Consider the following 13,023-nt stretch of genomic DNA (forward strand, 5'->3'; position numbering starts at 1 on the left):
GTGAGCTACAGCTCACTTCATCAGATGATCTGATGAAGTGAGCTGTAGCTCACGAAAGCTCATGCTCAAATAAATTGGTTAGTCTCTAAGGTGCCACAAGTACTCCTTTTCTTTTTGTGATAATTATTGTTTTCCTTAAAGCCCAGTTCCTGGAGTGAGGTGATAATGATTTCAGCATTCATTCTTAAAGAAAAAGTAAGTTTCTAGCCCTCCCAGCTGTGGAGGAAGCTTCAAAATGTCACCCCAGCACACCCTAAAGGCTCAGAAAACAGAAGGCAAATAAAAAGAAGCCCAAAGCTGTTATTGTTAGCAAATCTCATGGTTTTTGGTGTTCCTGACTCATGATTTTTGAACATCTGGAGCTGGCAATAGGGTAAATAGCTCCAGCATGGCTAGTGGGCACCTGGCCAAGGGGCTGCCCGGAGCCCTGGCTGACAGCAGGGGCAGGTTTCTCTGTGGTCTAGGTCTGGAGGTTTCTCTCTGCTCAGGAAGGAGGGAAGGATCCGGGCCGATACCCCAGCCCCCTTTCTGTCCCAAGAGGAGCACGGGCCGAGGGTTGGGGAGGAGAGTCCATCAGCTGTGACCACCAGAGGGCCCTGGCCATGGACACAGGCGGAGGGCCAGTCTCTCCATGACCTGCTGATCTGCCTCTTTTTTTTCCGGATATTGAGGGCTGAGCTTCCTGGGTCAGAGACGTTGCAGAATCGGTAACAAACAGCTGCTGCTCCTAAGTGGGGTGTGTGCGGTGAGAGTCCTTCCCTAAGGTCTCTCTGGGCCCAGCCGGGGGGACTTTCTCCGGGGGCTGGAACCAGCCCCGGGCTCTGCCGCCACCAGCCCCTGATCCGGAGCCTGCAGGTGAGGGGAGAGACCCGGGGAAAGGGCCGGGGCCGGGGAGGAAAGTGACTCTGCACCAACTCCCTCCTCGCCCCATCTCTGCTCCCGGGGGGGCGGGGGTCTGCGAATCCCAGAGCTGCTGCTGCTCCCTCTCCCCCGGCTCTGCTCCCCTGAGCGCCTGCAGGAGCCGAGCCAGCGCCGGGAGAGCGACCGCCCCGGCACTGGGTCAGGGACGGAGTCTCCCGGGAAGAGTTTTCAGAACTCAGCGCGTTGGGTTCACAGTGGGAGTCGAGCGGTTTGGAGAATCTGGCTCCAATTGTGGGTGGTCAGCTCTTGGAAATATGGCCCCCCAGTCTCCCTGCCGGAGGGGTGGTTGGGGAGACAGAAACTAAAGCTGGGGACAGGAGTCGGGTTTGCCAAATGTCCAGACAACTTGGGAACATAAGTGCCAAATCCTACATTAGGAAATGACACAGACACTTTCTCACTCACTCTCTCGCTGTTTTTTTCTGGAAGCTGTTAGCACAGACAAAGCTCCAGAAACTCTGAGCATTAGTTAACTCTGGTGTAACCGGGGTGGACTGGAGAAGAAAGGGATGAAATTTTGAAAGGGAGTGAGACTGAAAATCAGCTGTAACTTCGAAGGGATGAGATCTGCTAGGCCCTGACCCATTACCCCTAAGTTTTTGGCTTCTTTGACCTTAGTCTGGCACTATTTTGTGTTCCAGTTTTCAGGCATTATAGAAAATCTCTTTGTAATCCTGTCCCCAGTTACCCTAGGTCAGTGTTTAAAAGAAAGCCCAGGGAGAACACACGTCATTTATTTTGTATTGGGGTAGCACCTAGAGCCAGGCCAGGGACCAACAGTTTTGAGCAAACTTGCAGTAAATGACAGACCCTGTGCCAGCTACATTCAGACCCTTTCATTCCATGCAGGTACAGTACTTTGTGGGCTTTTTAATTTAACCAATACGGATATAACAAGAGCCAGTGCCTGGAATCTGAACCTGAAATGAGGTGCATGTATTTAATAGTGAGGGAAATTAACCCTTGAAACTAGGGATGTGGTGGCTTCTCCATCACATGGCGTCTTTCCTTCAGGACTGGGGGGGATCTATCGAAAAACTAGAGCTTAGCCAGAAGATACCAGCCTGATGCAGGAATCAGTGGATAGTATTCTTATTGTGCAGGGCACACCAGATGGTTATGACGTTTCCTTCTGGCCTTAAAATCTATGAATTTATTAATCTAATTTGATGATTCAAATGCATTTCTGTGCAGGTGACATCTTTCCAGTTAGATCTTTTTATGGCATATTCAGCAGGTACTTACGGAAACAGAATAAATTACTCAGAATATGCCAGGTATCCAAGGGCGATTATTTTCAACAACTTAAGTGGTCAGCGAGTTCATTATAAAGTTGACGAATACTTCAAGTCACTCTTAGTACTTAGTGCTGGGCCTAAATCACTGGTGCTCGGTGCTCTTTGAGGCATGACTAATTATTTTAAAGAGATACTGGCTCATCAGATCTGAGCACATGAGAGGAGACAAAAATAGCCTGTGGAGTGGGTCTCAGGAGATCTGGGTTCTCTCCTGGCCAAGCGTGTCTGTGGGCACGCCACAGTATTTTCAGCTCCCATTTAGTCACGTACATGAAGTGACCAGTTTATTAAAACTGCTCGTCTCCAGCGCTCCAGTTCACAGCCCTATACTCCAGACTTCAGGGCCAGAAGACCTAGCCAGAGTATGAGGCACTCAGATGCAACAGTGATGGGACCACATCAGCCCCAAGCTGGATAGCTTTGTCCAGAGCGTGACTCAGGTTATGATGCTAACTTATTAGGTTGTTATTTCTTCTTTGTCTTTGCACTTTTGTTCCCTACTGGAATTGAGTCTGATAGCACCAACACCCCAGGTGTGACTCTTGCTATGGTCTTGGTAAACATTTGTCCATGTTTTGGGATGAAACATTCCTCCATCTGCACAGTGATGAGAGAGGAATGGGTTACATTTCAAGGAACTTTTTTGGAGTGACTCCTCAGAAATATGTAATGAACCTTCACCCATTGCCCTTCCCATGAACAGGGTTTCAGTTTCCTAAATCTCCGAGGATCCCTTGGATGGAGCAAGAGGAAGAGCCATACATCCTGGATCTCCATGTCTCCTCAGAAGAGGAGATCCCAAGTGATGCTAGCACAGGTGAGAGATTTCCACCACAGCCCTGTGAACTCCCCAGGTTCTATCTCATCTCATCCAGGTCAGGGCTGTCCCCAGCAGGGGTTGGATCCTCATGGCAGACATCGCTTCTCTTAGCTACATAGATTCCAAGGCGAGAAGGGACCACTGTGATCATCTAGTCTGACCTCTTGTATAACACAGGCTAGAGAACTGCCCCCAAATAGTTCCTAGAGCAGGTCTATTAGAAAAACATCCAATCCTGATTTAAACATTGTCAATGCTAGAGAATCCACCACAGCCCTTGGTAAGTTGTTCCAATGGTTAATTACTGTCACCAGTAAAAATGTGTGCCTTATTTCCTGTCTTAATTTGTCTAGCTTCAACATCCAGACACTGGATCGTGTTAGACCTTTCTCTGCTAGACTGAAGAGCTCATTATTAAACATTTGCTCCCCATGTAGGTAATTATAGACTTCGATCAAGTCACTCCTTCACCTTCTCTTTGTTAGACTCAAGGAGCTCAGTCTATTTAGCTTGTCATTATAAGTCAGGTTTTCTAATTCTTTATCCCCCATTCTTGTGACTGTTCTCTTACCCCTCTCCTATTTATCTACATCCTTCTTGAATTGAGGGCACCAGAACAGGTCATTGATAAAAATGTTAAATAGTGCAGGCCCAGGAACTGATCCCTGTGGGACCCCACTGGAAACACAGCTGCTTGATGAGGATTCCCTGTTTACAATTACATTTTGAGACCTATCAGTTAGCTAGATTTTTTTAATCAATTTAGTGTGTGTGCCACGTTAATTTTATACCATTCTAGTTTTTTAATCCAAAATGTTGAGTGGTATCAAGTCAAACACCTTACAGAAGTCTAAGTATATTACATCAACACTACTACCATTATCTTTCTTCCCGTCTTCTGGAACTTCCCCAGTGCTCCAAGACTTACTGAAAATCAGCATTCCCATCCACCCAGCTCCCTCCCCTCTGAGTGTTCGGGTGGGATGTGAAGCCAATTGACTCCCTCTTCCCTGACCTTGAGGGAAGGGCCTGGGGGATTTAGTTCCTGGTTTTTCAGTCTCCCCATCAGTTATTTTGATTTGTTTTCCCTACTCCCCTGTTCGTCTTTCTGAGGTTCCTTCCCTCTGGCACAGGGACTGATTCCAGTCTGGATTCTCTCTCTCTGTCCCAGCAGGCAACGGGATGGTGAGTGAGAACGAGGAGGAGAACCTTCAGCAGGAAAGTCCCAAGCCAGTGGAACATCACAGGTTGGTAGCAGGAGGATGTGAAGGGAACATTTCCCAGAGCCCTGATGAGGGAGAGGCCTGTGAGAGTAAGGACAGGTCAGAAGAGCAGCAAGTGGAGAGACTGGCTGTGCCCAATCCCTGGGAGGGGAGCTACCAGGAGCTTGGAGATGCCCAGCAGGCCCTGCAGGTGGGTGGGAAGCAGAACAGCTGTGCCGAATGCGGGAAACACTTCTCCCGGCGCTCGCACCTTGTCATCCATCAGCGCATCCACACAGGCGAGAAGCCCTACCAGTGCTCTGAGTGCGGGCGCCGCTTTAGCCAGAGCTCCACACTGATCAGCCACCAGCGCACCCACACAGGTGAGAAGCCCTACACCTGCCCCGACTGCGGGAGGAGCTTCAGCCAGAGCTCCACGCTGCTGACCCACCATCGGCTGCACACCGGGGAGACGCCCTACAAGTGCCTGGACTGCGGAAGGAGCTTCAGCCAGAACTCCACCTTCATCATCCACCAGCGCACCCACACCGGCGAGAAGCCCTACACCTGCCCCGACTGTGGCAAGAGCTTCAGCGTCAGCTCCTACCTCATCACCCACAACCGCATCCACCGTGGCGAGCGCCCCTACAAGTGCCCAGCCTGTGGGAAGGGCTTCATCGACAGCTCCACCTTCGTGCGGCACCAGCGTACCCACACGGCTGAGAAGCCCTACCGCTGTGCTGACTGCGGCAAGAGCTTCAGCCTCAGCTCATACCTGGTGAAACACCGCACCCTACACACAGGTGAGCGGCCCTACAAGTGCACAGAGTGTGGGAAGCGCTTCGGCGAGAGCTCGGACCTGCTGCGGCACCACCGCACCCACACGGGCGACAGGCCCTTCCAGTGTGCCCAGTGTGGGAAGAGCTTCGGGGAGAGCTCCACGCTCACCCGTCACCGGAGGACCCACCAGGGCAAGGATGCACCCATCTACTAGCCACAGTGCTTGGCACAGCCCCAGGGCCATAGCTGCCCCCCTCAGTTTATTGACTGCAGAGGAGGCAGAAAAGAAACCCCCATGAGATCTCATTGCCCGGAGTCACCAGCTCTATTGATATTTGGTGTTTCTCTTATAAAGCCCCAGCTCACAGAGTCCTGTGTTTGTTGCACAAGAATCTCTACTTTCACTTAAAGTTGTGGGGAGGGGGAAGAAAGAAAAAAAGTGAGTTTCTAATCCTTATGGTTGTGGAGAAAACCCCAAAAATATTACTCTCGAGGGCTCAGAAACCAGAAGTCAAAGAAAAAAAAAGAACCACAAATGTATTGTTTCAAATCTCCTAAGTTTTTGAGGGGGCAAGGGGCCTGACTTGTAATTTTTGAACGCTTTGGGTTGATGCTGCTGCGTTGCAAGGCCAGAGCTGTTTTCTATGCCTTAACTAACTTTCTTGACTAGAACAAACAAAAGTTCTGACCATTATGTTTTCAATTAGTGGACCATATTCACAAGAGTAACTACTGTAACAAAGTTTTAAATGGGAATTTCTTGGGTTTTTTTATTATTATTTTAAGAAAAATAGTATGTAAAGACATACTTCCCCAAGTTACTTGAATCCTACAGGTTCAACTAGAAGAGTTTACAAACCCCATAGACTGTGCTTGTAACTCTAAAGATTCTGCATCGCTAGGAGTGGGGTTTGTGTCATATTGTCTTGAAGGGGTTAATAGAACCCTGGTATTACTGTTACAGCATTAAATGGTTAATTGTGATTTGCTTAAATTGACTGGAGACACCCATTGTAACGACCATCACAAAATGCATTTAATCCTTTTATTAAAGCACACACGAACTATTAGCCATTGGATGAACAATGTAATGAGGCCTGTGGTGGATCAGCTGGAGTCTTTATATCGAGATCAGGTGTCTCTTCCTAAAAGATATCTGGCTCAATCAGAAGGTATGGTTGGATGCAGGAATTGTTGGGTTAGACTCTGCAGTTTGTGTTATGCCAGAAGTCAGACTTGATGATCAGAATGGCCCCTTATGGCCTTAAACTCTGATCTGTAAGAGGAAGAGCTGGATGAGATTTTCAAAGCCACACAGAGTATTTGGATGCCCCAGTCCCATTTAATTTAATAGGATTTGGGCCTCCAGAACCTTTAGGCAGTTTTGAAAATCTTGACCTTAAAGCATTTGACATGTAAAAGGTGAAGTAAAACCTCATATGGGCAGTTTCCCTCATTCCCAATCCCCTAGACTGAGTGGACTCTTCTATAGAACAAACTTTTAGTACTAGTATTATGGCCCAAAGTCAGTTGTAGCCTCTGTAGCTGTTGACACAAACTGATACTGTTTCCTCTTATGACAAAACAAATGCACACACAGTTGGGAGAGAGAAAAATAGCAGATGATAGCAAAATGCAGCTTCTTTCTCTCTGCTTGTGATTGAGTGGCTGTAGAATCGCGGGCACGGCGGCGCAGCACACAACTTCCTGGAAAGCTGACTGTATTTTCAAAATAAAAAAGCCTGGGCAGTGGTGGCAACATGTTTGAGGCTTGTAAAATACTCGTTCAAAAGTGCACTATTTTTGCCCCTCAATGTGGCACTGGTGTTGCAACTGCTGCCTTCTGGTTGAACAGTGGTTTGAGCATATTTCCCAGAGGAATACTGCAGCATCTGTGTGAGTTTAATATGAAGTCCTGAACTAGCATCATGAACATTCGCACTGACCAGAAGAGCATATCTGATATCATCTTATTAGCTTTTCTCTTCATTTCAACACTGTTCATCACCTAGAGCATTTGGTCCACTGGCTGTTTGCCTCAGTAAACACAGAGCAATCTCTGCTTCATGCAGTGATACAGCTTCAACACGTGTGAAAACCTAGAACTGCCCCAATACATCCAACATTCTCCACCATTAGCCACTGCGACCTGGCAGACTTCCCATAATTGGGTAAAAGCATCATGGCTGTTTCTTCTCTCACTCGCTGGAGCAGCTCCACTGACTCCCGCCAGGTTACTCCCAATTTATGCTGGCATGAGTGAGAGGGAAATTGCCCTGGTGACTCCAGTGGGGTTATACCTGATTTACATCACAGTGAGTGAGATGGGAACCAGCCCTGGTGACTCCCAGTGAGGTTACACCCAATTTATACCCTGGTCAGTGACAGGAACCAGCCCCATTGACTCCCAGTGGGTTCACACCTGATTTATACCAGGGTGAGTGGGAGGGGAGTTGGTCCCATTGTGTAGAGCTTGCCTTCCTGGTCTGGCAGTGCTGGGAGGGTGGAGTTGTCCTGGCTACTATGTGAGCCGGACTCTCGTTAGGCAGACGGTCAGAGGAGGAAGTTAGGGAAGAGGCAAGAAATCACAGGGAGGAAACTGGCACAGTATGGAAGCAGTGACAGAGAGCGGGAACCTCCAGCTGCAGGATGCTCGGGAGTTAGCTGAAGCCAGCGGAGATGGGGACGTTGTCTGGTTCTCACTCAAGGATGAGAACAATAGGACAATGTAACAGAGGCTTCAGGAGGTCGTGGAAGCACTTTAGTGCAGGTTTTCAAAGGAGGCTGGGTAGCCACCTGCTCTGGATGGTTAAGGCTTGGTTTACAGAGTCAGGTCAACCTAATTATGTCTGTGTCTCCACTAGAATGCGGCTTCTGCCAAAGTCAGTGGCCTGCTCCACCAACATGACAACTCCATCTCCACAAGAGGTGTAGCACTTATGTCGGTGTACTTAGGGTGATGCAGTGTCCGTGTAACACTGCGTTACTTACATTGGCTGTTGGCTGTCATTCTGTCATCAGTGGGGGCTCACAGCTGGAGCCGTGAATGTTCGTTTCACTGCTGGTAGCCTCCCCGCTGTGGAACTGAGCCCAGAGTGGGGCAGACAGCTGCCCTGCCCCCAAGCTATCAGCCCAGCACAGGGCTCACAGCTGGAGCCCCACCAATTTTAACTAGTTAAAATATATTTTCCTGTTTCAATGAAAACATGGAGCACTGTAGGGCCTTCTTACAGTATTAAACAATAAATCACCATACGTAACTATCCTTAATGTTACTGTACCCTCTCTGGAATGGGGGACCTTCCAGATATCATTGAATGTTTAAGGGTTGTGTGACGGGTTTGGTCACAGAGACCCCTTTGGGACTGTCACTGGATGTGCTGAAACTACCTCTGAGCCCGTTTTCTCTGCCAGCTTGGGACTTCAGATCCCTGTCTTGTTGAGCCAGACATACCAGCTGGCTGCAACACAGACCCAGGGTCTGAACCACGCCCCCAAAGCTGCAGACTTTAACCAAAAACTGCTCAGTAGGTCACCTTTCTCCAGCATCCAGGCACCCAGTTCCCAATGGGATCCATCCAAACCCCAAATAAATTTGTTTTACCCTGTATAAAGCTTATACAGGGTAAATTCATAAATTGTCTGCCTTCTATAACATTGGTAGAGAGATATGCACAGCTGTTTGCTCCCCCAGGTATTAATCACTTACTCTGAGTTTACTAATAAACAAGTGATTTTATTAAGTATAATAAGTAGAATTTAAGTGGTTTCAAGTAATAACAGATAGAACAAAGTAAGTTACTAAGCAAAATAAAACAAAAACACACAAGTCTAAGCCTAATACGTTAAGAAACTAATTACAGATGAAATCTCACTCCCAGAAATGTTCCAATAAGCTGCTTTCACAGACTGGACTCCTTCCTAGTCTGGGTCCAGTAATCACGCACACCCCTGTAGTTACTGTCCTTTGTTCCAGTTTCTTTCAGGCATTTCTTTGGGGTGGAGAAGCCATCTCTTAAGCCAGCTGAAGACAAAATGGAGAGGCTTCCAGGGCTTTTATATTCTCTCTCTTGTGGGCAGAAACTCCTTTGTTCTTCTGTGCAAAGTCACAGCAACAAGATGAAGTCTGTAGCCACCTGGGCAAGTCACATGTCTATAAATGTGAGTATATTTATATCAGAGTAGCAGCCGTGTTAGTCTGTATCCGCAAAAAGAAAAGGAGTACATGTGGCACCTTAGAGACTAACAAATTTATTTGAGCATAAGCTTTCATGAGCTACAGCTCACTTCATCGAATGCATTCAGTGGAAAATACAGTAGGGAGATATATATACACAGAGAACATGAAACAATGGGTGTTACCATACACACTGTAAGGAGAGTGATCAGCTAAGGTGAGCTATTACCAGCAGGAGAGCGGGTGGGGTGGGGGATGACCTTTTGTAGTGATAATCAAGGTGGGCCATTTCCAGCAGTTGACAAGAATGTCTGAGGAACAGTTTGGGCGGGGGGGGGGGATAAACATGGGGAAATAGTTTTACTTTGTGTAATGACACATCCACTCCCAGTCTTTATTCAAGCCTAAGTTAATTGTATCCAGCTTGCAAATTAATTCCAATTCAGCAGTTTCTTGTTGGAGTCTGTTTTTGAAGTTTTTTTGTTGAAGAATTGCCACCTTTAGTTCTGTAATCAAGTGACCAAAGAGATTGAAGCGTTCTCCGACTGGTTTTTGAATGTTATAATTCTTGACATCTGATTTGTGTCCATTTATTCTTTTACGTAGAGACTGGCCAGTTTGGCCAATGTACATAGATTCATAGATTCACAGATATTTAGGTCAGAAGAGGGGCATTGCTGGCACATGATGGCATATATCACATTGGTAGATGTGCAGGTGAACGAGCCTCTGATAGTGTGGCTGATGTGATTAGGCCCTATGATGGTGTCCCCCGAATAGATATGTGGACACAGTTGGCAACGGGCTTTGTTGCAAGGATAGGTTCCTGGGTTAGTGGTTCTGTTGTGTGGTGTGTGATTGCTGGTGAGTATTTGCTTCAGGTTTTGGGGCTGTCTGGAAGCAAGGACTGGCCTGTCTCCCAAGATCTGTGAGAGTGATGGGTCGTCCTTCAGGATAGGTTGTAGATCCTTGGTGATGCGTTGGGGAGGTTTTAGTTGGGGGCTGAAGGTGATGGCTAGTGGCGTTCTGTTATTTTCTTTGTTAGGCCTGTCCTGTAGTAGGTAACTTCTGGGTACTCTTCTGGCTCTGTCAATCTGTTTCTTCACTTCAGCAGGTGGGTATTGTAGTTGTAAGAATGCTTGATAGAGATCTTGTAGGTGTTTGTCTCTGTCTGAGGGGTTGGAGCAAATACGGTTGTATTGTAGAGCTTGGCTGTAGACAATGGATCGTGTGGTGTGGTCTGGATGAAAGCTGGAGGCATGTAGGTAGGAATAGCGGTCAGTAGGTTTCCGGTATAGGGTGGTATTTATTGTGACCATCGCTTATTAGGAGCATAGTGTCCAGGAAGTGGATCTCTTGGGTGGACTGGTCCAGGCTGAGCTTGATGGTGGGATGGAAATTGTTGAAATCATGGTGGAATTCCTCAAAGGTTTCTTTTCCATGGGTCCAGATGATGAAGATGTCATCAATGTAGCACAAGTAGAGTAGGGGCATTAGGCGACGAGAGCTGAGGAAGCGTTGTTCTAAGTCAGCCATAAAAATGTTGGCATACTGTGGGGCCATGCGGATACCCACAGCAGTGCCACTGATTTGAAGGTATACATTGTCCCCAAATGTGAAATAGTTATGGGTGAGGACAAAGTCACAAAGTTCAGCCACCAGATTTGCCGTGACATTATCGGGGATACTGTTCCTGACGGCTTGTAGTCCATCTTTGTGTGGAATAAATGGACACAAATCAGACGTCAAGAATTATAACATTCAAAAAACAAAAAAGAAAAGGAGTAGTTGTTGCACCTTAGAGACTAACAAATTTATTAGGTGCCACAAGTACTCCTTAGAAACTAACAAATTTATTTGAGCATAAGCTCACTTCATCGGATGCATTCAGTGGAAAATACAGTGGGGAGATTTATATACATAGAGAACATGAAGAATTGCCACTTTTAGGTCTGCATTCGTAAAAAGAAAAGGAGACTCCTCCATTTCTCCTGCTCAGCATCCTCCGCTGGAAGCCCCACCCATGCTCCATCCCTGGCCCCGCTCAGCCCCCTCCCCAAGGCCCTCCTGCTCACCACTAACACCTCTTTGCCCTCTCCCCACCTGCCCACCAGCCAGCCAGGCACTCACTGCTCACATGCACTTCTTCACCCCTTCCTGCAAGGCTCCCATGTGGGCAGAGCGGGGACAGAAAGAGGCAGAGCCTCAGGGGAAGAGGACTAGCGGGACCAGGGCCTTGGGGTGGAGCAGGGGCAGGGCCACAACCGGGGCACCCACCCTTTCAGCAACGGTGTGCTCCAAAGGCAGCGGGCAGGCTATTTGGGGAGGCTTAGCCTCCCCTGGCATCTTATACCCGCTGCCTTTGAACAAAGGTATTTTGTGTCCTTGCTAAGTGCCTCTAATCACTGCCCATCCTCCCTCTCTGGGTGGGTATGCAGAAGAGCTGACAAGCTCCATCAACCCTGGCTGGAACAAAGTGGAGAATGAAGAAATACTGTGCACAAAGATTTTTCTGAATTTGTTGTTTGGGTGAATGAGGATGTGAACTTCATTAGCACACATCTCCACACAAAGAACATTTTAAGCTTAAATTTCCGCTGAAGGCAAATTTTAAAAGATGCATTCAAGTGCAATTTTCACTATGTCCACTGCGTTGGTTAGTTGCTTACATCATCCATGGAGGGAAAAGAAACAGTTTCTCTCTAAACCCTAGTTTTAATAAGTCTTGGTACTCTCGGTAATTCTAGAGGACTGGGAGAAAGCTAACACTCTGCCAATATTTAAAAAAGGATAAACAGGATGAATTGTAGGTCTGTCAGCCTAACATCAATCCTGGCCAAGATAATGGAACAGCTGATATGAGATGTCACAGTTCAGGACAACTGCATTTACATTCTGTGAACTAGCAAGGGCACCCACTTTTAGACTTCGGGCTCCCAGCTGTTGCTTCTCTTGGGCAGAGACCCACATCCTTCTCCCTCCTGACTGGGGTTTTTCCCAGCTGCACAGTTCCCTGGCTACAATGTGCTATCCCCAGCAAGCCAGACTGCCTAAACAGACCAGCATCCATGCTCTGCTCTCTCTCTAGAGGCTACAAACAGCATAATTGCCCATAGCTGTAAATTCCCACATAGCTCTTCCTAAGCAAGCACATCTTTTCTCAGGGAGAAAGCTCCCCCATCCCTTGGACAGAAGGTCTGAAGAGCTGAAAGAAGGCCCTGAGTCCATTTAAACTCTGGGTATTTTTCCAAAAGTCCTTTCTTTCTCTGTTGATCTCTGGAGAATCCAGTTTGAAACAGTATAGATGAGTCTCTACATGTAGTGAAGAGGCACCTCTCTGGAGGTGTTACAACCTGATTGAATTTGCCTAATCTCTTCCACCACTGTTCTTAGTTCCTGGAGGGCTGTGGTCTCCTTCTCCCATGGAGTTGCATACAATCCCTGACCCACAATGATACATGAACTTAATACAGTAAGATCTCACAAAGATATTGAAAGAAATTGTCATATCTGTCACATGGGACTTGATTAATAAAGAATTAAAGGAGGGTAATAAAAATAATGGCAATCAACATGGATTTGTGGAAAATAGACCTGGTCAAACTAACTAAATGTCTTTTTTTTTTTTTTTGTCCGTTCCTTTGCTGACCAGTGGCTTTTTCAGGACATTTGGTCTCCAATTTGATGATGTTCGTTGTGCTTATGCATGTAGCCAAGGAGATGGCAAGCAGGTTGTCATCTCCTCCCCCAGTTTCCAAGAGAGTACATAAAGATCCCCCAGTGTTCCAAAGGAGTACACAAAGATCATGGCAAATACCACACTAA

The 13,023-nt window shown here is 47.2% G+C and overlaps 1 protein-coding gene across 1 annotated transcript in view; it reads left to right on the forward strand.

Moving 5' to 3' along the window:
- LOC144274734 (uncharacterized) overlaps window positions 1-6,091 on the forward strand; it is a 38,200-nt gene extending 32,109 nt beyond the window's left edge. The window contains exons 4-5 of the mRNA XM_077833792.1: window positions 4,357-4,377; window positions 4,473-6,091. Of these exons, the coding sequence (XP_077689918.1) occupies window positions 4,357-4,377; window positions 4,473-5,235 (784 nt within the window). The 3' untranslated portion in view covers window positions 5,236-6,091. The remainder of the gene's footprint in view (window positions 1-4,356; window positions 4,378-4,472) is intronic.
- The last annotated feature ends 6,932 nt before the right edge of the window (window positions 6,092-13,023 follow it).

This window comes from Eretmochelys imbricata, chromosome 14, assembly GCF_965152235.1.
Source record: "Eretmochelys imbricata isolate rEreImb1 chromosome 14, rEreImb1.hap1, whole genome shotgun sequence".
In the NCBI taxonomy this organism is placed as follows: Eukaryota; Metazoa; Chordata; order Testudines; family Cheloniidae; genus Eretmochelys; species Eretmochelys imbricata.